We start from the raw sequence: 26,817 nt of genomic DNA, 5'->3' as shown, positions 1-26,817 counted from the left end.
CCGCCATTTGGTCCTTTGTGCCAGGAGGAGCACTGCCAAAGCCCTACAAAACGACCTCCAGCAGGCCACTAATGTGCATGTTTCTGCTCAAACTGTGAGAAGCACACTCCATGAGTATGAGGGCCCGACATCCACAAGTGGGTCCTGTGCTCACAGCATAACACCATGCAGCCCGATTGGCATTTGCCGCTCCCTGTGCTCTTCACGGATGAGAGCAGGTTCACACTGAGCACATGCGACAAGAGTCTGGAGACGCCGTGGAGAGCGTTCTGCTGCCTGCAACATCCTCCAGCATGACCGGTTTGGCGGTGGGTCAGTGATGGTCTGGGGAGGCATATCCTTGGAGGGCCGCACAGACCTCCATGTGGTAGCCAGCGGTACCATGACTGCCATTAGGTACCGGGATGAGATCCTCTGAGCCATTGTCAGACCATTATGCTGGTGCAGTGGGCCCTGGGTTCCTTCTCATGCATGACGATGCTCGGCCTCATGTGGCTGGAGTGCGTCAGCAGTTCCTGCATGAAGGCATTGATGATATGGACTGGCCTGCCCGTTCCCCAGACCTGAATCCAATTATCGAGCACCTCTGGGACATCATGTCTCGTTCCATCCACCGACGCCACATCACACCAGACTGTCCAGGAGTTGACTGATGCCCTGATCCAGGTCTGGGAGGAGATCCCTCAGGAGAACATCTGTCATCTCATCAGGAGCATGCCCAGACGTTGTAGGGCGTGCACACAGGCACGTGGAGGCCACACTACTGAGGGCGTGCATACAGGCACGTGGAGGCCACACTACTGAGCCTCATTTAGAATTGTCTTGAGGAATTTCCACAGAATTCTTATGTTATTTTGTTCTCAACGCATTCCACTATGTAATGAATAAAGATTTTCAACTGGAATATTTCATTCGAGACCTAACATGTGTTGTTTAAGTGTTCCCTTTATTTTTTTGAGCAGTGTACATTGTGTGTCTAATGTCTACATATAATGGTAAATGTTTAAAAAAAAAAAAAAAATTGCAAAGTACAAGTGACTATTTACCAAAACACATTATCCTTGTTTTTATTTATTATGCCACCACATACAAAGAAAAAAGAAATCCCATAAGATTTTAATGTGTACTGACACACTGACAAGAAAACTGATTCAAACACACATTGACCTATTATCACACATCTCAGACTCGTTCCGACCCACTCCGGCGAAGTCTAGCAACGTGGTTGCATTCAATTCATTTCCAATGTAGAGAAGCGTATGCATTACCATGCGCGCACCTCATGGCTGCATATGCTCTACATCAGACATTTATTGAATGCAGGCGCGCTGCTAGACTTGGCTGCTTTGGGTGAGAACGAACCAGTAGGGTTGTAGATCAAGCATCACAAAAGCATGTCTGTCTACACATTTAGCCCCCAATTATTGTACTCGTTTTAACACGATTCAGACACTGGCATCAATTCACACAGCCATGTAGTCTCTATTCATGTTTCCCCCTTATAAATATAAAAAATATATCTTGGCTTATCAGTTCTTTTAAACTGGATAGAAGACCAAAAATACCCAATACACAACATCAAAATAAATAAATACCCCCTACAATAAATATAATACTAGGCAGAGTGAGGGGAAAAAACAGCACAAAGATACTGCAGTATGACAGAAATATGGTAATAAGCAACATGTGCTTAAGCCAGGGTGCCAAACTGTTCCAATACTCAAGGACACAAACGGTTGCCAAGCTAAGCAAAAAAGACAACATAATATTTGGCAATAACAGAAGCAAGTATGAACCAAGGCTGCCCAGCATAGAAATTTCAGTCACAGTTTTGCTATATAATGAAGTTGTGCTACAAAAAAACATTATTAAAAATGACTTGATATATGTGTGGAATATCTCTGGTCGTCTTTTGTCATAAAATAGGATCATGGAGGATTAAAACAGCTCAAACTACACACTGTGCCGATTGTGTATTGATGGCATTTTTTTGTTTATCGTTTGCCGATTGTTTTAACAAGACTAAAAAAAATCCAAGTCAGACCGCCAAAAAACAAACCAAACTGAGCATACAGTACATTTAAAAATATAACTCGTTGGACAAGAAGTAAAATAAAATCACATCATGTTGTAACAATAACGCATAAAAAAAAAAACACACGCATTCATAATGTGTCAGAATTTTATCTGTCAATTGTTGTTTTGGGTGCGAATGCAACTGAAAGATGTCTTCACTTGCTGCGCTCCTTAGGCTCTTTGTATTTATATTGGATGTAGTCGAATATGTCCTTCTCACTGTCCACCATCAGCGGCTCCCCTGCCATTCCTAAAACACATCCATAAATAACACACACTGAAATGAGGAATTGTGACTCCGTGACTTTGGATTATTGGGGGAAGGCACTGGTGTGTCAGACGGGGGAAAAACGCCCACACAACAGTGACAGATGACTCAGACAAGTAGAGTAGATATTTGATCATGACCTACCAGTGACTCCAAGTGGCCGTATGGTGTACTCGTTCAGAGTGAAACCTTTCTCCAGGGCATGGGTTCTCATGTCCTTATTGAAGATGTCACTCCCGGTGAAATACAGAACACCACAATAGTACTGATCCTGGGGAATTAACCTAGAGCCCGGAGAGAGGTCACAGAGGAGAGGATGAGAGCAGCAAAAGTAAAGGGACAGTGACGCCAATCATCCATTTCACTATTTATAGAGGCTTTGCAGTAAAGTTATATTTCCTCCAACATGGCTGTCTGTAACCATTGGTAACCAGGTTTGCAAGAAAATGCCTAACTTCTGTGCAGCGGTAGAGTAGGTAAAACACTGGAAAAGCATGGCATTTACTTTTCTCTATCGTATCGAGCCAATCTCTCATACGCAGTTACATATTCCGTATATGTACGGTGACTGCCCCCACAGGGGCAGTTGATGTGGATATCTCTTTAAGACACACCATTATGTGACCCAGGCAGTGCAGTGGGTAAGGCCAAGGTGTGCATGGACTCACCGATTCATTGATTGATTGATTTTCGACTTGGACAGAGACGACGTGAGATACAGACAAAAATACAAGCAGAAGGCAAGGAAGGAAGCAGAAGGCTACAGCGGATGATCCACTTACCATTGTGAAGAGAGCTGGTCTCCGGGCTGTCTTGGGATCGCTAGGTTTTCTTTTCTTTGTGAAAGCAGTAATCTTAAAGGGTTGCCAGCTGTGGCTTGTGAAAGGGTACTGTATGTACAGTATGGCATATTGCACGATATGCTCTGCTAACACGCCTAGGTAACGTTACAGCTTACTACCAAAGCTGACCAAGTCGGTGGGAATAGTGTGGCGTCCTTCTCCGCCTGTGTGCAGTGCAAGCTAACATCACAAGTAGTGCACTTCTTCGCCAACCGAGTAGCAATAGCATCGCTTGGACGTCCGGTCAGGGTTTTTCAAAATAAAAGCTCAGAAGCTCGGTTAGTGATGCTGCAACTATAAACACACTACACATGGAGCACCCCAGGTCCAAAGTCTCATCATGAGACAGGAGCACCTGGGGGCTGATGATGCGTTTTTACGTTGGTCTACTTGGGCAAATAGCCCACTGTAATGTATAGATTAAAGACCAGCAGAATTCTGAATACACAGAGACCTTGCAAAAGAGTGTAGGAGGGGCATACAAATAAATATCTCCCTTTTCCCTTCCCTGGATTGTGTTGGCACACTGGTATGCCATTACAAACACGTTGAGGGCTTCTTAACTAAATGCAGTATCGCCTTCCACCAATACCACAGGAGTAGCTCTGTAGTAGGGGGCGCTCAACGCAGGGTGTATAGCAACCTCCTGGGTGTACAGGTAGTGTGGTAGTGAAAGGGTTAACCTTCTGTAGTGTGGTTGTGAAAGGGTTAAGGCGATGGAACTTGGCAAAGGTAGACCAACATGACGAGTGAAAGGTTAACCCTTTCACTACCACACTACCTGTAGTAGTGTGGTAGTGAAAGGGTTAACACTTTGGTAGTGTGGTAGTGGAAGGGTTAATGTGGATGCCAGCACCTACTCTGCATGGGACTGGCATAGATTGGGAATTGCTGTAAAGGGGAGAGTCCTGTGTATCTATTGAGCCCATTTTAATTCAGATATCTTGTGGTGAGAGGTTGAGGGGACCCCCTTGAATGTGGCTATGCCCATTTCCCCCCCTATGAAAATGTTGCTAAACTTTGGAGCAATATCTACCCCATTTGTCTGTGAGCTAGCATGACATGGCAGGTATTGTCTGTGAGCTAGCATGACATAGCGGCTAGCAGGGTCGGCCATGCTTAGGCTCCATCTGGCGCCTAAAACAAGGGGTGGCAATACACAGCGGCGCCTGGCGGCATCGCTAGGGCAACGGGTGTATACACAGTTAGTTTGTGTGGTAGCCTACCAACTCACATGGGGTTTTGGTTGGCGCACACACTTTAACCCTTTCACTACCAGGCGTGGTGGGCAAGGCACTCGCCACGAAATGCTGGAGACGCTGGGCTCGTCAGTTCGAGCCCAGCGCTCCACATTTGCTTTCAGTTTAGCTGGTCGTCCACAGTAATACACATTGGCCGTATTACGGGGAGGGAAACTGAAGGGTGGGGATCGGGCGTTGTGGACAGCGACTCCTACAGGTCGGTTGGTGCGCCTGCGCAGTAGAATCAGGAAGTGTCGGGGGCAGCGTGAGCCTCCCACGCGTTACTCCTCGCCACTGAGAGATCGAGCTGCGCAGGTGAAAAGATGCGACTGCTGTTACCTCAAGTACCGGAGGGGACTTGTGCTATGTATGACTTAGTCCACATTGCAGCCGGCTTGTGGGAGGCAAGAAACAGCGTCCGTGACAGGGGAGGGTTGAATTGGATGATACGAAATTGGGATGGGAGAAAATATAGAAAAATGGGAGAAAAAGTGGATAAAAAAAAAAACTTTCACTACCACACTACCAAATGGTTAACACTTTCATTGCGACAATACAGAGGGTTAAGCCTTTCACTTCCACACGACAAAAGGTTAACCCTTTCACAACCACACTACAGACGGTTTCTGTAGTGTGGTAGTGAAAGGGTTAACCTTCTGTAGTGTGGTTGTGAAAGGATTAATTGGGTTCAAGCACTGAGGTCTCAATCGAATGCCAGGGCCAGACACAGAGCCTCCGGAGTGCTACGTCCCTCCTGTCTTCTCGCGGTGTCTTACAAGGGAATTATGTTACTGGGTGGAGAGATGGTCTCGATACCATAAAGAATGCTAGGTTACATTGTAACCATGGTTCTCTGAGTGAAGAGACTATCTCTACACGTCAAGGCTACTTGTAAACCCGCTCTGATCAATGTTACCCAGTGAGTCCGTGCACACAGGTGGGCCTTGAGTACCCGTGCATGGGCCACATCATGGTGTGTCTTAAAGAGATGTCCACGTCAGTTGCCCCTGTGGAATTGGAATATGGAATATGGAACTGGGTGGAGAGATACCTGGATACTAGTCCAGGTGGAGAGACTGAGGCTAGTTTACAATGTCCAGTAATAAAACACTCTATGACTCTCATACATCAACAAATAGCAACCGTTTTGCATATAACAACCACCGTCTCCCCCAGCATGGAAGAAATATGGGCATTTCAAGCATTCTGTGTGAAGCCTTCCATACACAGCACTTTCAAATTAGCTTGCGAGCGATATTTACCTGATGTCAATGCGCCTGTGAAGACACTCCTCCTCGTCTTCTTCATCGTTGTCTTGCAGCTGGCAGACCCCCTGGGTAAGAGACCAGCCATCACCTCCTGACCACAGCATGTGCTTCATGGGTTCAGCAGAGGGCTATGGGGCAGTACCCACTTCATGGGTTCAGCAGAGGGCTATGGGGCAGTACCCACTTCATGGGTTCAGCAGAGGGCTATGGGGCAGTACCCACTTCAGTGCTGCACTAACTCCATTACCCATTATACCCATCAAATACATTTGGCTTGGCACACTGGAGCAGATTAAAGATTCTATATGTATCTTTTTTTTTTATCAATACATCAATAAATTATTCAGTTCAAGAGTTAAGATGTGTGGTATCATTATAATGTACCAAGAAAGTACTAAATATAGCTCAGTGAAATTATATATATATATATAATATATAATATATATATATGCCCAGGCATGCGTTCATCATGGGACGGGGTTGCACTCCGTGCAGGCCCAGGGTAAGATAAGTACTCGCTATAAGTAGCCTACCCACCTGGGCTACTTTGCATATCAATAGCGCCGGTCGTCAGGTGTGTTAAATACATTCTCAAGATACATTCACACCTAACTTGTTGTGAATGATAAGTGTTACATTCCATTCGTAGAGGCAATTAGGCACCGTCTGTAGTCTGTGCTCAAGCGAGGGGACATTTATGCGCATTCGCGGGAGGAGCGCGCGTGCACGTGGCGCCATTAGGTGCGTGCAATCCCAGTTGATTTCAGGAACGCACGCCTGTATATGCCTATGCCTGTTAAACTACTCATGGCTACTACAGGGATTCACGCCATCACAAATTAATACAATTTGGCTGGTTGGATTCACAAGAGTTTCGAATTTTACAGCAATACCCAATTTATGCAATTTCACTACTGTTTCGTGACCACAGTATACAGAAATATATTGTTAAATATTTTTTACATTTGTACAGCATGCAGAAAACTGCATGGTTTTGGCCCAAAACTGCATGGGACTGGCATAGATTGGGAATAGCTGTAAAGGGGAGAGTTCTGTGTATCCATTGAGCCCATTTTAATTCAGATATCTTGTGGTGAGAGGTTAAGGGGACCCCCTTGCATGTGGCTATGCTTATTTCCCCCCCTATGAAAATGTTGCTAAACTTTGGAGTAATATCTACTCCATTTGTCTGTGAGCTAGCATGACATGGCAGGTATCTATGGACTCCGCAAGATCTCCCTCTTTCATACGACACCAATACCGTGGAGCTAGCCCACTAGAGCCTGTGATTAAGCCGAGGCCTCACCATGTACTTGGTGTCTCCTTTAGACAGAGTGTCAGTCACAAACCCAACGGACTCCAGCTGCTCCACCACATCATGAAGGAGTTTGGGCTGCAAGACATTAGAAGAAAATGTGATTTGGGAGGGATGGGGGCAATTCACTGCATTTACAATGAACTTTCTGTAAGAACGTTAGAGCCATGGTGGAGTTGACGCTCACCTGCTTCTCAGACTGAGAGGTGTAGTCTGGGTGGGTTAGCAAGATATCAATATCACCACTGGATTCAGCGCCTGTAAAATGGTAATGTGAAAAAATATGAGGAGATGTATGAATATCGGTATTCCCAGTTCTAAATGATGTCTTCTTATTTATTGTTTAATATGATGGCAGGGAGATATAGATACAGTAACATACCTACACTGAATTGGAATAAGAGGGGATATTCTCACCTCTTCTGTAGCTTCCACAGATGGTCCCGATATATTCAGTGTCTACTTTCTGCAACTCCTTAAGGATGAGGATCTAAATGTTTTGAGGGCAGAAATATAAACCAGCTGTTAGGAAACATGTCAAATACACTCCATGAATATAAACAAATAATATTGCCTATATACTCACTTCCATCGTTGCCATTTCAGCTCGAGGAATCCTCTTCTCAAACTCATCAAAGTACCTGAAGGAGGACAGACAAGAGTCAAAGGCAGAGCATCATAAATTAATCCATCACACAGAGCTCACACCCACACACAGGTCAAACATATACACCAAGTATCCTGAGATGTACAAGATTAGCTGTAACCGGCTAGTAGTCATTCACACTCACCTGAGTCCAATCTGTTGATGGTGGTTTAGCTTATCTTCAATATTTTTCAAATCTGTAAAGGTCAAAGAAATGTTAGTCTGTACCACCCCTGTATTCCGCAACCCATACACACACACTTGTAGCACAACAGTTTATAGTTATATATTATGCCATATACTGGTATTCTAAGTGTAGCCTGTGCCATACTGACCATGACTGGGTTTAAAAGCCAAGTGTGAATTTGAAAACTCCATGGAAGTCACTTTATTATCAAATTGCTTTAATGTAGGGATGGGACAAAATGCTCATCTCGATACAATTTGATACACATTACACAATATGGGGTTCACGATTCAATAATCTCAGGTATGTCAGATGTCCGACTACCACTTGCTGAAAGAGTTGATGTAACTTCACCAGAGACAGTATTGCAGACAAAATTGTGATTATGCCCTCTGCTGTACAAACTATGTAATAGGCGGCAGAGCTTGTAAACGTGCAGAAGTCATCCAATTTGTGATAACTACTAGAGCAGAATAGATTGTAGCTGGTATAGTGATAGGTTTATCTGATCCACGATGCGTATCATCATCATATTTCATTTTCTACACTGCGGTACATTACATTTTGTCCCATCCCGACTGTAACGCAAGCCAAAACTTCAAAAGGAAAAACAAACCTTCCAGTGTCTTCACTCCCTCATCAAAGAACTTTCTGGCAGCAGCAGGACTGAAGAAAACAACCAAGAGCAGTGGTTAGTTGTATGGGGGGGGGGGGGGGGGGGGGGGGGGACTAGGAGCTGAACACATTCCTTCCTCTAAAGTTTAAACCTTCACAGTAGAGCTGTATAGGAAAGGATAGAACAAGTACAGTTTCTTCCCCTTCGGATTTCAATTTTTTTATGATGTTCTCTCTTTCTTACACAGTACCGTATATTTGTATGTCTTTTACGTCATAAATGTCTTGATTAACTGAAAATGGAGGACCCTTATGTAAACAAGACGAAAGTCTTTTTCTGGTCTTCATCCTCTTAGCAGTTTTTTTGTTTTTTTATTGATCTTTTCCCCCCTCCTTTTTCCTCTGTTTTTCTCCCATCCCAATGTTAATCGTTATGCCAATTCCCAATCCCCTTCCTGGTCGCTGCGCACCTACCCCCCCAACGGCTTCTTTTCACCTGGCAGTGCAGACTCTCACTGAGAGGGTGTAACGTGTGGAAGGATCACACTACCCCCCTTAGATCCTTTTCCTCGCTGAGCAGGCGCCCCGACGGAACCGTAGGAGTCGCTGTTTACAACGACCAGGACCCACCCACCAGCTTTCCCACCCCTAACACTGCCAATTGTGTTAGTATGAACGACCAGCCAAGCTGGTAGCAATGCCGAGAGCTGGGCTCAAACCCAGCGTCTCCTGCATTGGTGGCGAGCGCCTTGCCCACTACACCACCTAGCCGCCCTCCTCTTAGCAGTTGTTTGTATTGAGCTGTACTGTATTGTACTGCAATCTGTTAATAAAGTTTTCAATCAATCAATCAATCATGGCTGACTAGGGGAGTAACGATTCGACCCCACAACGATTTGATTCGATTACGATTCTTCAGGCAACGATTCAATGCATCATGAAATCTCGATTCGATGAGATACATTTTCGATCAGTTAATTCCCCCCCAAAAAATGTATACACGGGCGCCCCAGTGGCGAACCACATAGCGCGCTCAGCCGCGACACGGCCGACCCGGGTTCGACTCCCGAACCCGTCGTTATTTGCCGAATGTCTTCCCCCCACTCTGTCTCCCATTCCTCCTCTGTCTCTCTCTACTGGACTGCCCAGTAGCAATAAAGCGATAAAACGCCAAAAAAAAATATAAAAAAATAATAATAATAATAATAATAAATGTATACACAAATGTGGCTGGGGGAAACTGATAATTGACTACAAGTCAATAAAAAAAGCAACATAAAAAAATATATATGAGAGCGGTCAGGTGGCGTAGCGGAGATTGCGCTCGTCACCAACGCAGGAGATGCTGGGTTCGAGCCCAGCTCTCGGCGTTGCTACCAGCTTGGCTGGTCGTTCATACTAATACAATTGGCAGTATTAGGGGGTGGGAATCTGGCGTTGTGGACAGCGACGCCTACAGGTCAGGTCTCTGCGCTTGCTCAGCGGGGGCAGGACTTGGTGGAGATAGCGTGCCCTCCCACGCGTTACACTTCACCAATGAGAGTCCTCGCTGCCAAGTGAAAAGACGTCACTGGCAGTCGCCGCACGTATCGGAGGAAGCGTGCGGTCGGCTTCGGGACACCCTTGTTGTACCGACTCGTAGGAGAACATGCATACAGCAGCCAGGTAGGGGAGGGGGGGGAATTGGCACGATGACTAAATTGGGATGGGGAGAAAAACAGAAAAATCGGAGAAAAAATATATATATATATATATATAAACTAAAAGGAGAATACCTTCAAGAGAAAGAAGGGGCCGCACACTCCCTTCTTTCTCTTGAAGGTATTCTCCTTTTAGTTTTTATATATCTCTCTTGCGCTGACCTGCACCTCCAGTCGGGGTCCAACCACATGTCATGCACTTGTCCTAATAAACTAACCTACACTGTAACACGCAACACTTTGATGAACATTGTTACTCAGCTGATAGAGTTATACCCTTCTTGCTGTCTTGTCGCACAGAACTTGTAAGTCGCTTTGGATAAAAGCGTCAGCTAAATGACTAAATGTAAATGTAAATGTAAATGTGCATGAGTCTTATTTAGTTTAATATATATATATATATATGCAGTTGAATCGTCACCTTAGGATGCATTGTTACACCCCTATGACTGACCATATTCACACGGCGGCCATTTTGCTCTTATGTGGGAACAGGGTGGAAAGGAACCCAACCTGAGCATGACATGCAAGCAAAATGGCTGCCATGCAAACGTGGTTTGAGTATCTTATGTCGCACATTCAAGGCTTTTTGCACAGGGAATCCGCAGACTTACCCGATACCAGTAACTCTGGTAAGAAAATTGATAGAGGAGCTTGTGTCGTCGTTACGGATCTAGAGGAGAATAAATGCTTTGCATTAGAATTATAAAATAACACCATCACTAAAAGCATAATTCTGAATCCCGAGGCCCCAAACACTGACCTTGTCCAATTTCCGTAGCGTGCCAGTTTGTAGAAACTCGTCAATCTTTTCTGCAATCTTAGCTCCCACACCATCCTGTTGACAACCAGAGTGAGGTTAGATGTCTGCATGGTCATGCAGGCTATATTTAGTTTGGTTACGATTATTTTGATCAATCTAGAATACTGAGAAATTCCAGACTCTGAATAAACAATCCTTTAGGATGGGGGCTTATGAACTATTAATACGAATAAAGAATTGGTCTTTAGAGAAAACCTAGTTGTTTAGTAGACAATGTGCTCACTCAAAGAACTTGCTTCTATACCCAAACTTTTTTCTTAGTGAAGGAACTACAAAAAAAACTCTATAAACACGGACCGCACTCAAGACAATTCAGTTTAATATTTTAATATTTATTTTACATAATAATAAATAACATAGCATTTGCTTTTGACAAGGTATTCATAGGACTTAGAACCCTGTTTGGGCAGTTATTATCCAAGTTTAAGCCCTTGATCGCTCATGCATCCATGTGTTATCTGAAACTAAAAAGCTTGATAGGAAAAGAATGGGAGATTCAACAGAATGTGTGAATCTAACCTGACCAATAGCCAGGAACATTGAAGGGTATTGAACATTGGGGGATAAGATAGGATAAGATATTCCTTTATTAGGCCATAGCAGCATGGGGGGAAGAGGTACAGCCAGGTATGGGAATGGATGGTAATAGTAGTAGGATAGTAGGAAAACAAGTTGCACAAGTAGTAGGATAACAAGTTTCACATGTGCCTGTTGTTACCTTCTCTCGAGTTAATTAGGCTAGTCAGATATTTGTGCTACCATTTGCATTGTAATATTACATTGGTAAAACCTCTATAGAAAACCTCACTGGTGTAACATTTAGCAAATCCCCCTAAAACCATGATTATAGTAGTAATAGCAATATTATGCAAGGGATTGATTGATTGAAAACTGTATTAACAGATTGCAGAATGGGTACAATACAGTATGGCTCAATACACACAATTGTTAAGGGGATGCAGACCAGAGAAAGATGAAATAGGGTCCCCCATTTTCAATTCATCATGACATACACGACACACACAGTATGTATACAGTACTGTTACATCCAGGCAAGACCAGCCGCATTTCATTGTATACCTGTATGCCGTGACAATTAAAACTCTTGACTTGACTTGACTTATGGCATACAAGATATACAAATATACAGTACTGTTTAAGAGACAGAGATTCTAAAGGAAAATATATACATTCGAGGGGGAAGAAACTGTACATTGGAGGAGGTTGGGTGGGGGGGATGTTTGTCTTGTTTACATCAGGGTCCCCCATTTAGTGAATGAGGTACCATGAGGTGCAAGCATAGTTGTAGTACCCTTGAATGAGTGCTCCTGTGAGTCCTGTTAAGAGTCTTCAGGGTATTATTGTTTACCAGAGAGGAGATCCGGTACAAGAATCTTGTTCGTTGGCTGACTTTTTTTTATTACATTGGTTGCCATTTTGTCACAGGAACGATTTGCCTCTAGGATGGAACCCAGGGGTGCCTGCTTTCAGTAAACACACGTTTTACACAATGTACTTGGTTAAGTAAAGGTGATTCTGTTTCTGATCTGACTACAAAAAAAAGGCATGGAAATTGCATGGAGTCCTACATACCAGCTTTTTAGCCTCTGTACCATTTTTGAGCTTCTGAGGGTACTTGGAAATGCTAGATGCTGCTTTCCTACAAAACACAAAGGACATAATTATGAGCAACTACTTGTATTGCATTCCCGTTATTGTAGGTCAAGGAGGGACCAAGCAATATATATATATATATGCCTTACCTGTATGCATTGTATTTGTGTACTGCTCTGTTTACATTTTTCTCATAATTGGCCAGTTCTGGAAATGAAGAGACAATATCGTTAACATTTCTTGCACACTAGACCGACGTATTTGCTTCTATAGTTGCTGTATGAAGGAGGGATTTAAATGAAAGTGCAGTCATTAACCGAGCGTACATGTATGTGCTTATCAGACGTTAGGTTAACTGTTACATTTCTTAATATGAAACATGCAATATAATAGTGGCTACAAAACAGTCGTCTATCTTTATTTAAAATTGGCTAGCAGTTAGCCAACGACTGCTAACAACTGAATATACCGTAACGTTAGCTGACACGCTAACGTAGCTGATCCAACTGTTCCATTCACGTACCGACTAGAAAGTCTGTTATTCCTTCATTCATGGATTCTTGTGGTGCTTTTCTCTTACTCATCGTGGATTTGATACTTGCTAAGCTCGATGACTGCAAATCAACAAATTTCCGTAGGATATCAGTGAAGCTGGCTATTAGCTATTGTCCCATGCTAAACAATACAAGTCGAGTACAGCAGGGGGCAGGGCGTGCGTAAAACGTCACAAGGAAGTGATGACGACTAGACACGTTTGATTGATTGATTGATTGATTGATTGATTGATTGATTGATTGAAAAGTTTATTAACAGATTGCAGAATGGGTACAGTACAGTACAGTACAGCGTTAAGGGGATGCAGACCAGAGAAAGACTTTCGTCTTGTTTACATCAGGGTCCCACATTTTCAATTCATCATAACATATATGACATACATGACATACAGATAGACAGTACTGCTACATCTATACATTTATGACATATCAGATTTGCAAATACAGTACTGTTTGTGATACAAAAAGTGTCCAGAAAAAGAGTGTATATACATTTGACGTATAAACTGTACATTGGAGGAGGTTGGGTGGGTGGGGATCTCCTCTCTGGTAAACAAGAATACCCTGAAGACTCTGGCAGGAGCACTCATTCAAGGGTACTACAACTATGCTTGCACCTCATGGTACCAAAGCACCTCAAAGGTGCTAAAAACAAAATGACAAACATCTCAAAACAAACTGGTCAGACTACTGCTTGACCTGACTCCTAGAACCCACCTCACCCCTGCCCACTTTGACAACCTAGGATGGCTTAGAGTAGACGACAGAGTACAGCAACTTGCAATGGGCCTGGTCTACAAGATACACTACACGACCAAGGTACCCATGTACATGTCAAAATACTTCCCAAAGGTCAGTGAATACCACGATCACAACACCAGAGGGAGCTCCACAAATCATGTTAAACCCAGATTCGGCTCAAACAAGGGACTAAACACGTTTAGCAATTATGCCACATCAATGTGGAACGCCCTACCTAAAGCTGTAAAGGAATGGGAATCACTACCCACTTTCAAAACCACTCTCAAAGAACACCTACGGGAGACTGCAATTTGAAACTGGCCCCTGTAAATGTCCTAACCCAACCACCTCCAATGTACAGTAAATTACCTAGTATGGTTTTGTCAATATTCCAATGTACAGTTTTGCTTGTGTAGCATCCTGAATATTCTTCTATTATTCAGAAGTGCTAACGTAACCTTCTACTTCCCCTTTGTGCACAAAGACATCATTGATATTCTCACGAACAATGATGCGAGTCCCTCCTTCTTCCACCGACCGAAATATGGATTATAAACGGCATTACTGGATTCTATTCTACAATCCTTTTCCCTGTGGAGCTAGTAGGCGGTACCAGCAGGGGGCGCCGGTGGCAAGCAGAGAGCGTACGAGAGCGACGGAGAAGGAAGCAAGCCAACTGAGACGGAAGTGCGAGGAACCAGCCTCTTCGTATTGAACAGGAGTATATTACGGGTTATCCTATGAATGTATTCGTAGTGGAGCCTTGCATGTTTCTCCCTGAATATATAGTGATATACCACGAGTTATCCTAGAATACGAACGGTATAGCCGAGTTGGGCTTAAGTTAAAGTTATTCCCTCTAGCGAGGCGTCCCCGCCAGCGTGGCGCGAAGAGGAACGGTGCTTAGGAGCACCCTGCGTTATGATATATCTCGTCTAGCAGAAGGGCTGTTTGGGACCCAGAGTTTAGCTGCAGTGTGAGTGAGGCAAGCTAGATCCGCGTGTCGTCCCAGCACCAGCCCTACAACCAGTCTGCTCCGGCTGCCTGCAACCAGTCTGCTACGCCCGCCTACGACCAGACCTGCACCTGGCTGCCTGCAGTACACGGGAGTTCTTCCCGACCAGCAGAGGTCGTCATCGGCCAGCACACGCTCTCCGCCAGCACTGCCTCTCTGCTCCAGCCCAGTCCAGGAAGACCAGAGTACCAGACCAGGTTGGTAAATCCCGGGCCCCATCCACTCACACTACCAGCCTCCAGTCGACGCTCCAGGCCCAAAGACGAGGGTGCAGTCAGACGGAGCTCTACTGTGTCCAGCTACCTCCTGACTGCCAGCAACCGTTCCCTCGAAGCAGGGATAATCCACCCTGCTACACTTGTTTGTACAGTGTCCCCCCCCCAACCCCCTCCAATGTACAGTAAATTACCTAGTATGGTTGTCAATATTCCAATGTACAGTTTTGCTTGTACAGTTGTACAGTGTTTGTACAATGTAGCAGTACTGTCTATCTGTATGTCATGTATGTCATATATGTCCTGATGAATTGAAAATGGGGGACCCTGATGTAAACAAGATGAAAGTCTTTCTCTGGTCTGCATCCCCTTAACAATTGTGTGTATTGAGCTGTACTGTATTGTACCCATTCTGCAATCTGTTAATAAAGTGTTCAATCAATCAGTCTTATATTACCTCACATTCCAGTTATTATCACCATAGGAGCTCTCATCACATTATATAAACTCTATAAGCCTATTATAAACTCTTCCAATTTAGTACCATACCTTACCTTCCAGTCACTCTAGCTACTTTGTCACCTGAATAAGATTCTACCCCATTCTGCCTTGTTAGTTTGCACTCTTTTATAGACGATTGAATATAAGGAGCCAGATTTATCCAGATATTTTAATACTGACTGGTGGTTGAAGAAGTCTGTGCTCCCTCTATAGCTTTGTATGTGAAATAATGTCTCTGTCACTGTTCTGAAAGCCATCACTGTCCCAAAATGTTTTGAACTGATTGTGGTTGGAGTTTATAGACCACCTTCTCAGTCCCGGCGCCATGGGCGGGCATTAGGGGGCCGGGCCCGCCCACTGAGTCAGCTGTGCCCACCCTGGTACATTTTTTCTTTTTTCTTTTGTCAATCAAAGTCAACTATCCAAATCCTTAGTCGGGGACAGCCCTAGTGGGCACTGATGTCAACAACAACACTACTGAAGCTAGCACGGCACTCTGTGAGAATTCGCTTTCTACCCTCAAGAACGTCTTTACAGAACATCGCCTTAGTATGCTTCATCGACGCAAGGCCAATTTAATTCAGTTATTTTGAGAAGGACTTAAAAAAAGTTCAGGAATGAGTGGAGGGGCAGTGTTTTAAGAAGATTTCACTCTGTCCCCAAACGCTGCTTGCCGCTCTACTAATGATGGTGAGTAGCCTGTGGAGGAATTTTGTTTGCTTTTTTATGCACCTTATTTTTGTTAGTTCAGTTCAGTTTGTCAGTGAATTCAGAAGTGTTGAATAAATGGAGACTTTTCAAAGATATAGAATAGAATAGAAATGTATTATCCTGAGGGAAATTTGACACTGCAAATCACTCAACATTAAACATTTAGACAGAACAAGTCACAAATAAGAATAACAAAACAAATGGCCTAAGAATAGAATTAAATTAAATAGAATAAAAATAGAATAAAAGATACAGTAAATAAATACAGTAAAATATACTGAAGTCTACAGTAGGTGTAATATTGCACAGTGCTGTTTAAAAAGTAAGAGTCCAGGAAGATGGTAACTGTCACTCTGTGCTCAGTGATGCAGTGAGGCACAGTGATGCATTGTATAGTCTGATGGCTGTCGGAATGAATGACTTCCTGTGCCGTTCAGTGCTGCATTTAGGTAGTGTGAGCCTATAACATGCTCCTCCTGTCAGCCAAGTCTGTGTGTAGTGGGTGGGAGGGGTTTTCCCTGATGGCCTGGAGCTTAGCAAGGTTCCTCCTCTCCGCCACCCTCGCTAGAGTCCAGCTCCACCCCAACCACGCTACTGGCCTTCTTGACCATCTTATCCAGCCTGTTTGTGTCCCCTGCTCTCAGTCCGCTGCCCCAGCAGGTCTGTTATATATATCCGTTCAGTCTGTTTTTGTATCTTAAGATAGAGAGAAATTAGATTTTTCAATTGCCTCTCTGCTGTTTAGTTCAGCACCGTGGGCAGCGCCAAGCAAGCCACAGTGCCGCTGTCCCAGCTGAAACGTATAAAAGGGAACCTGTGTTGAAAAACCATTGTGCCCCCCCGAGAACATTTTATGCCCCCCCACTAATTTGTTTCTGCAGCTTGGTCTGTGTAACGGGGAAGCCTGTGGGTATGTCCACAGTCACGAAAACAGGTGTGTTGACGAGTGACTGTGGCAGTGCGGGCTGGTAAATTAAACTCACTTCCCCATAACAGGGTTAACAGACGCATAGGTACGGTAGTTAGGAGTGAATTCACTTCTTAGTGCAGCGGCCTGTGTCGTCGCCCACGGACGCGGGAGCCCCCTGTTCGACTCCCCCTCGGGACATTAACATTTAACATCAAACACAACGCAGACCAGTATGATTCGTCACAGTGGTGCCGTGACCCGGATGTCCTGAGGGGCGTGAGTTTAGGGAGGTGAGTGTAACGGGGAAGCCTGTGGGTATGTCCACAGTCACGAAAACAGGTGTGTTGACGAGTGACTGTGGCAGTGCGGGCTGGTAAATTAAACTCACTTCCCCATAACAGGGTTAACAGACGCATAGGTACGGTAGTTAGGAGTGAATTCACTTCTTAGTGCAGCGGCCTGTGTCGTCGCCCGCGGACGCGGGAGCCCCCTGTTCGACTCCCCCTCGGGACATTAACATTTAACATCAAACACAACGCAGACCAGTATGATTCGTCACATCTGCACCTTCTACTGACACCCAGCTCCATTGATATACATTAGCAGAGTTATTCTCTCATTATTCAGATGTTGAAATGATTGTCTAGGTGAATTTAATCTTTGACATTTTTTATGGCATTTTCTGCTTTATTGTGGATAGGACCGTCTGTAAATTGGGAGAGAGAGATGGAGAGGACATGCAGCACATGTCCTGGGCCGGATTCTAACCCAGGACGCTGCGGTTACACTGAGCGTATAATAAGTGGTGCGCCACCGGGGGGCGCCCCAGATGATTTTTTTTTTTTATTTTGATTAATTGGTTAAGGTGAATGGCAGCCTGACGGATAGAATCAGATTAGAGAGGGCTACCAGACAGGGATGTTGTCTCTCACCAACGCTCTTCGCCGTTTTCATAGAACCACTGGCACAACTGATCAGACAGACTGAGGACATTAAGGGAGTAAGGATAAAGGGAACGGAATATAAACTAGGCCTATTAGCGGACGACGTGATAGTATACATGAGGCAACCAGACAAGTGCTTCCCGGCACTGATGGATCTACTGAAGGAATATGGCCACTACTCAGGATACAAACTAAACGTGACAAAGACACAGACCTTAGCATGGAACTATACCCCAACGACGGAAATTAGGGAACAATACGGGATAAGATGGGACATGGACAAGATTAAATACTTAGGGGTGAACATCACGAGAGGGGCGGGGAAACTGTTTGAGGCGAACTATACACAGATAAATCAGAACATCAAAAGAGACTTAGAGAGATGGACAGTAATGCCCTTGGACTTCAATTCAAGAATAGAGGTCATTAAAATGAACATACTATCAAGGTTACTGTACCTATTCCAGTCACTACCGATACAAATACCACAGAATCAATTCAGGGAGTGGGACAGACTGATATCGAGGTTCATATGGGCGGGGAGAAGACCACGGGTCAGATATAAAACACTACAACTACCAAAGGAAGAGGGAGGGATGGCAGTACCCAGCCTACAAGATTATTACTATGCAGCACAACTGAGAGCAGTGACATGCTGGTGTAACGACAGATATGAGGCAAGATGGAAAGACATTGAAAAAGAAGGGGAGGGATACAAGGTACAAGCTCTGGTGGGAGATAGGGAACTATTTAAAGAAAAAGAGGGACTATTAGATCCAATCACCAAATGCACCTTGACCATATGGAACAGAGTAGTAAAAACACACACATTGGAGAAGCAGTCAGGGGTTCTGAGATGGGTAGCACATGACAAGAGATTCAAACCAGGGAGGTTAGACCATGGATTCAGAAGGTGGGAGAGGGGGGGGGGCAACAGCGATATGCAAAATGATAGAGAAGGGGGAAATGCAGACACTACAAAAATTAAAGGAGAAATTTGGACTAGAAAACAGGGACCACTTCAGATATCTACAGGTTAGAGACTACTACAACAAAGAAATAAGGGGGGCCAAAGACGAAGAACAGAATGGAATAATCAAGATGATAGTATGGGCATACAAAGGGGGGCAAGGAAGAGTAATATCAGCAATATACCGGGCTATAATGAACAGCAAGGGACACACGACCGATTACATAAGGGAGAAATGGGGGAGAGAACTAGAGATAGAAATAACAGGGAAGGAATGGGGGAACATATGCGAGGTGCAACATTCAACAACAGGATCGAGGATATGGAAAGAGTTTGGATGGAAAAACATAATCAGATTCTTTATAACCCCAGAGCTGAAGGGAAAATATGCACCAACACAAAGAGCATGCTGGAGGATGTGTGGGAAGGAGGGGGCAAATCACACGCACATATTCTGGGGATGTCAGAAGCTGAAGGGGTATTGGGAGGAGATAGGGGAGGCAATGATCAGAATATTAGGATACGGGTTACCACAAACAGGACTGGTGCTTTACTTAGGAGACCTGACACACGAGGGAATACAAGGGGGGGACAAATATTTAATAAAGATAATGTTGATAGCGGCCAGAAAAGCAATAACGAGACTGTGGTACAAGGAAGATCCACCAACAATAGCACAATGGGTAGGAATAGTAGAGGAGATACAGGATATGGAGAGGATAACACACATGCTGAGGCTACAGGAGGAGAAATTTGAGGAAAGATGGGGAAAGTGGGAGGATTATAAGGGGAACGAGAACGACATCACAGAGGAAGAAACAAATGCAACACAAGAGGGGGAAGGGTAAAGGAGGAAAGAGGTTCAAGGAGGGTCTCTGAGCCCATGGCACACACTTCACCTTAGTCAGTACTTTTTTATTTTTTTGAGGGTATTATGATTTTTCTTTATGGTCTATGAAAAGAAATTGAAATGTAAATAAACAATGTAGGGACCGATGTTTACTTTTATTTATTATTTACGTCTTTTTTCACTTGATTTAGGGGTTATTTTCTTATAATTTTGTCTGTCAATTGTAATGTTGTAATGTTGTTGATGTTGATGTTTGTAAGTCAAAATAAAAATGTAAGTTTAAAAAATAAAAATAAAACATTGTGGCGCTCCTTTTCAATGTTGGCTTTGAATACATTTCCTTGCAAATGATTTCAGAACTATTTGTCCAAGAGACTTCTGTGTGTGAAAATGGCAAATGCCCAGTCAGAGTTCTTGTCCATTACAAAAGGCATACAGCAAGGTTCAAACCTGGGGCCGGTCTTATTTACTATTTATATGAACGATAGTCTCTTCATTGATGGGTTATCAGGCTCATCTCTATGTGGATGACACTATTGTCTATTGTGTTGCAGACTCATTGAAAATGTACAAAGCTCCTTACCGGAAGATGGTACCCCTCTCCTTCTATTGGGCGACTTCAACCTGCCTGACTCATCTCAGTCAGTCATAGTTGTCTCCCTCCTACAATCGTTTGACCTGACTCCCACTGCCATGCCTCCCACCCACAAAGCAGGCAACTCCTTGGATCTCATATTTCCCCGTAACTCCAGCATCATTAACACCACGGTAACTCCCCTACATGTATCTGACCATTCCTTCATATCCTTCTCACTAACTCTCATGCTTAACCAGTGGCGTCATTTCAGTAAAAGGCAAGGTATGGTGAGGAGGGGGGGGGGGATGAAGAGGATGGTGGATTCTTTTGTCAAATCAGTTGTGCAATAGTCACTTTTGGTGAGTTGTTTCTATACAATTCAGTTATATGACATTTAGGTATGACACAGGACTACAAGCATTTTTAGTATAGAAATGTGTCAACAGACTAAAGCAGGGAACCACAATATTTTGCATACGAATTATGCAGAATGTAATATCATAACTGTCTATTACTTTTCTTGCAACCCGCCTACCTCCGGTCAATGGTCTCTAACTACACACCCTCAAGACCCCTACGCTCTGCATCTTCTGGCCGCCTCAGACCTACTCCTATCCAAGCTCCCGGAGGGTCATTAAAGAGAAGTCGCCTATTCTCAGTCCTTGCCCCACAATGGTGGAATGAACTACCCACCCCAGTTAGGACAGCCGAAACACGTCCAATCTTTCGCCGTCGACTAAAAACGCACTTCTTCAACCATTATCTAAAAAAAAAAAAAAAAAAAACATCTAACCTTACTGTCATGCATATGTCCTAATAAACTAACCTACACGGTAGCACTCAACACTTTGATGAACATTGTTACTCAGCTGATAGAGTTGTGCCCTTCCTGATGACTTGTCGTACAGAACTTGTAAGTTGCTTTGGATAAAAGCGTCAGCTAAATGACTAAATGTAAATGTAAATGTACTGGAAGGTAAACTGGAAGGAGGATAGTTGAAGCTGTTTTTATGTCTGTTTTGGGTTAATGGAGACATAGGGCTAGATCCACAAAGAATGGATTGCAAGGTGCTAATTGCACCCTTACTTACAATTCATTATGTTCGATATTGGCATTTTTTTTTTACCAATATCTGATAAACCGATATTGTCCAACTCTTAATTTCCGATACCGATATCAACCGATACCGATATATGTGGGGTTCCCCCCCCCCCCAAAAACTGAATAATTTCAAGTAATTAATAATAATAACTTTATTTGTATAGCACTTTTCATACAGAGGTTGCAGTTCAAAGTGCTTCACAACAGTAAAAATACAGGCATGGGTGAGCATAGCAGGGTATGGTAAATCACAGTGTTTCACATTAGGATCTAGCATCCTAATAGGCTCTCTATTCAGTAATACAAATAATAAAGTAGTTTAAAATGATTAAGTTTAAAAATAGTCAAAAAATTATAAAAATAGAACGGACATACAACAACAGTAAAAAATGTAAATAGCAAGGTTACAGTAAAAAGTGTGAAAAATAGTTTAAAATGATTCAGTTTAAAAATAGTCATCAGTAAGAAGTAAAAAGTGTGATAACCGACACATGAATTTGATAGGCAGTGTAAAATAAGATAAAATTAGCATAGAAAAGTAGGCAGGGTAAGAATAGTGCAGGTAAGTCATTGAAATGCCGGGGAGCTCCAGTAGCTCACCACGTACCGCGAGCGCTATTTCGGCGCCGTGGACAACCGTGCTCGTCACGGATCTGGGGTTTAGCGAGTTCGAATCCCGGACTGCAGCCGTGCCTTTCCCAGAGTGTCTTCCCCCCCATCTGAACCCTTTCAGCCTGTTTCTGTCGGTCATCCTTGACCAGAATAAATGTGATAAACACATAAAGGAGCCAGGGGAATGGCCAAAGTTAAAAAAAAAAATTAAAAAAATCATTGAAATGCCTGAGCAAAGAGATAGGTTTTAAGCTGTCTTTTGAAGATGTCTAGCGAGTTGGATTCCCTGATGTTTTGGGGTAGTTTGTTCCACAGTTTTGGGGCATAGTTGATAAAGGCTGCATTACCGATCCTCTTTTGACTGTTTCTGGGAGCCTCTAGTAGTCCAGCAGCTGATGATCGCAGTGTTCTTGCTGGCGTGTAATTTATTAGAGTGTTGGTGATGTAGCTAGGTCCCTGTCCATTTAGAGCTTTGTATGTAAGGAGAAGGACCTTAAAGTCAATTCTAAATGTTACAGGAAGCCAGTGTAAAGCAGCTAAGACTGGACTAATGTGCTCTCTCCTTTTGGTTCTAGTTAGCTGTCGGGCTGCAGAGTTTTGGATTAGCTGAAGCCTCTCTGTGGTTTTCTTAGGGAGACCTGTGAAAAGTGCATTACAGTAGTCTAACCGGCTAGATATGAATGCATGAATTAGCTTCTCAGCATCGTTCTGATTAATAAATGGTCATACTTTTGCTATATTTCTGAGATGGAAGAACGATGTTTTCGTTACTTTGCTAATATGAGAATTGAAGTTCAGTTCTGAATCTATGATAACCCAGAGACTAGTGACCTCAGATTTGATCCAAGGGGTTAGTCCTCCTAGGTTCTTTATTAACGTTTCTTTTTTAGTTTTGGGGCCGATAATTAGAATTTCAGTTTTGTTCTCATTTAGTTTCAGGAAGTTCTTACTCATCCATTTATTTATTGCCAGTAAGCAGTCTGTAATGGAGCTAATCGCTGTATCATTTGGTTCAGCAGATATGTACAGTTGTGTATCATCCGCATAGCTATGGAAATCTACATTATGTTCTCTGATGATATCACCCAGCGGTAACATGTAAAGGGAGAAGAGTAAAGGACCTAAGCAACTCCCTTGTGCAACTCCATAGTTGTTGTCGTATATATCAGACATGTGCTCTCCTAGTCTAACATAGAATTTCCTCCCTCTGATGTATGTTTTGAACCAGCTTAGCACATGTTCTGAGAAACCGACAAGGTTTTCAAGACGATTGATTAGAATATCGTGATCGATTGTATCAAATGCAGGTCTAGCAGGACAAGGATGGAGATCTTATTCTCGTCAGAGTTTAGCCTGAGGTCACTGATTATTTTGGTGAGGGCAGTTTCAGTGCTATGATATTTTCTGAATCCCGACTGAAATTCTTCTAAAATGTTGTTTTCTTCAAGAAAGGAATTTATTTGAACTGAAACTATCTTTTCAAGTACTTTGCTAATGAATGGTAGGTTGGATATTGGACGATAATTTGCCATTTCATTACTATCCAAGTTAGGTTTTTTTAGTAATGGCTTTACAACTGCTGTTTTAAAGGCATCTGGGAAAATACCAGTTCTAAGGGAAGTGTTTATGATATCTAGCACAGGGCTTGAAACACTATTAAACACCCGTTTGAAGAAAGCTGTAGGTATAGGGTCAATGTCTGAGGTGGAGGAGTTACATTCTGAGACAGTTTTGCAGAGTACATCTAATGTGATGCATGTGAAACTTCTCATGGTTACATTGCACGGTTTGCTGCAATCAGCTTTATTTCCATCATGAGTAATGCTGGCCCTGATCAAGGTTATTTTGTTGTTAAAGAATAGTGCAAGTTCTTCACACTTAACCGTTGATGACTGAGGAGGTGTAGGGGCAGTGTTGAGTAGTAGATTAATAGTGGAAAAAAGGATTCTGGAGTTTCCAGCATTTTCTGTAATGATTTTAAAGAAGTAGTCTTTCCTTGCTAAGCAGATGGTTTTATTATAAGCAGTTAAAGCATCTTTGTATATGTCACAGCATATGGTGGTTTTTGTTTTTCTCCATTTTCGCTCTGCTGCACGACATTTCCTTTTTTCTTTGTTGACAGCATTATAGTTCAGCCAGGGCGAGGCTCTGGTTTTTTTCTTTTTCATTTTTAGTGGGGCGACAGAATCTAATACAGATGACAGTGCATCATTGAGATTTTCTACCATTTCATTTAGAGAGCTGTCATGATTGTGTGGTTCATGTAATCTGATAAGATTAATGAACTTTGATTAACATTACATATCTCTTGTCATGGAATTAACACAACATTATGCATACTTTTGACAATAAATAAAATAAGAATTTGTTCTTACTTGCTTGCCTGGGTAAATAAAGGTTAAATAAATGTAAAGAAATAATAATAAAATGTCATTCAATCAATCACGCGCAGGTCTGTCCCCTGTCCCCGCTGCGTCTATGCCAAATACAACGCAGTTCGGTTTCCGGGTTCCTCTGATTGGCCACTAAGCCCACGTGACCGCGCGCTTGCCGCGCTGTGAAGCGGAAGAGCCAGCGAGGCGGTGGTTTCAGCAGCAGCGGCCGCCCTTAACAATTGTGTATTGCGCCAAAGGGAACACCGTTTCTTGAGTCTGGCGTTGTTGTACTTTATCTATTTAGTGTTACTTTTGGGAGTAGTGGGGGAGAAATTAATGAACTTTATTTAACAGATTGCAGAATGGGTACAATACAGTACGGCGCAATACACACAATTGTTAAGGGGATGCAGACCAGAGAAAGACTTTCGTCTTGTTTACATCAGGGTCCCCCATTTTCAATTCATATCGACATTTATGACATACACAACATACATGACATTAGGGATTAATAAGAACGAGCCGCCTCGGAAGAAGACGGCCGCTGCTGCTGAAACCACCGCCTCGCTGGCTCTTCCGCTTCACAGCGCGGCAGCGGGCGATAAGGGGGGCGGTGCTAGCGTGCGGTCACGTGGGCTTAGTGGCCAATCAGAGGAACCCGGAAACCGAACTGCGTTGTATTTGGCATAGATGCGTCCCGCTCCTTTTGTTCATCCACATCCTCCATTCACTCATGCTCGGCTCCCCTCACATCCTCCACCCATTCATGGTCCTCTTCCTCCACCTGCTGGACAAATACCCTCACTACCCCTGGGACTTGTCATTTACTTGTGTCTAGTTAAAATATCATTGTTCATCAGTGTTCTCCCCATCGTGTTGTCTCTCCCAGTTTGCTTGTCGCCTTTTGTATTCCATTGTCTTGTTTAGTGTTGTCTCCAGTGTGTTAGTTAGTGTATTTGTTATCATTCTTGTATTAGTCTCACTTTAGTCTGTCAGCCTGTATCCCATCCCAGGTGTGTCTCGTTGTAATCAGCCCTTCATGTGTCTCGTTTGTCAATTAGTCTGTGTATATATGTCTAGTCTGCCCTGTCTTCCTTGTGTGTTAATTGCCGTTGCTGCTGTTTTTCTGTATCCTGTTCCTGTCCTATTCGTGGTTAGTGTTATTCCTGTGTTAGCTTTTGTACCTTGATGTTTTCGCCCTTTTGCCAGCATTGCTGAGGTTTGGTTTTTGTGTTTTGGAAAGTTCATTTTTTGTTTGTTGCATTTAGTGTTATGTTTAGTTTAGTTTATTCGGATCCCCATTAGCCATTGCCACAGGCATAGGCTACTATTACTGGGGTCCACACAATACAATAAAATCAATACAATACAATTAATACAATACAATAAAACAATACAATACACCTCAATAACACATACAAATATTATATAATAAAACATCTAAGTTCACCAATCACACATACCCATCTACTCAATCATGTTTCAAGGCATATATGTTCACTGAAAGCACAACAATACATCTCAATACAATATACAAATATATTAAAAATCTAAGTTCAACAATCACACATACCCATCTTCTCAATCACCCACTATGTTTACTTAACGGACAGTACCACTCTTTCTTATATGATTTTTAAGGTGTTTTTTAAATGTCTGTTTGTCTTCAACCCTAGTTAGTGCAGGTGGTAAGAAATTCCATGCAGTTATGGCTCTATACATCACAGTTATTTTCATTGCATTTGTTCTTGGCATCTTTACAGTACATCTTTCCATTGACACATGCCTGGTGGAGTAACTGTGTCTGTTGTGAAGGGCCAGATTAAACCGAATATATATATTTATTTGTATATATATATTTAATTGTATTTGTATATTCTCTAATATTCCCCGATATCCCTTGTATATTCCTTGTACAATATGCATTGAATATCCATTCTAGCCTACTGAACATCCCATAATAGTCTCCATTCTACTATTGGTCGAGACCTTGGTGCCAGGCTGCCATACCCCCCAGACCCAGTTCAAACGTACCGCTCAACATGTACGAACAAGTCCTAGTTCCGCGTAGGAATCTGGCTACCGCACCACTAACGGTACTATTTGTTCATAGTGCGTATATATACTGCGCTACTAAAGTAGGAC

General features: G+C 43.2%; 1 protein-coding gene across 1 annotated transcript; it reads right to left on the bottom strand.

Annotated features, from left to right (window-relative positions):
- Window positions 1–1,039: 1,039 nt before the first annotated feature.
- Window positions 1,040–13,283, bottom strand: polb (polymerase (DNA directed), beta). Its single transcript, XM_084317583.1, has 14 exons — window positions 13,119–13,283; window positions 12,745–12,802; window positions 12,575–12,641; window positions 10,922–10,996; window positions 10,773–10,831; window positions 8,460–8,509; window positions 7,802–7,853; window positions 7,597–7,651; window positions 7,428–7,500; window positions 7,198–7,268; window positions 7,002–7,088; window positions 5,690–5,760; window positions 2,489–2,628; window positions 1,040–2,326 (listed from the first exon to the last, which is right to left on the bottom strand). Exons 1-14 carry the CDS (start codon window positions 13,177–13,179, stop codon window positions 2,232–2,234), a joined length of 1,014 nt encoding a protein of 337 aa, XP_084173709.1. The 5' UTR covers window positions 13,180–13,283; the 3' UTR covers window positions 1,040–2,231.
- Window positions 13,284–26,817: the final 13,534 nt, after the last annotated feature.

This window comes from Notolepis coatsorum (genome assembly GCF_963971535.1).
Source record: "Notolepis coatsorum genome assembly, chromosome: 1".
Taxonomy (NCBI): Eukaryota; Metazoa; Chordata; class Actinopteri; order Aulopiformes; family Paralepididae; genus Notolepis; species Notolepis coatsorum.
Note: the sequence above shows the minus strand (reverse complement) of the source record. Positions and strands in the feature narration are given on the sequence as shown.

Excerpts from the sequence above, each read along its gene's own strand:
- polb (XM_084317583.1), bottom strand. The coding sequence starts at position 13,179 with ATGAGTAAGAGAAAAGCACCACAAGAATCCATGAATGAAGGAATAACA. Across the intron at positions 12,803-13,118 it reads AATAACAGACTTTCTAGTCG|AACTGGCCAATTATGAGAAA; the intron begins GTACGTGAATGG and ends CTTCATTTCCAG. Across the intron at positions 8,510-10,772 it reads ACCAGAGTTACTGGTATCGG|TCCTGCTGCTGCCAGAAAGT; the intron begins GTAAGTCTGCGG and ends TGTTTTCTTCAG.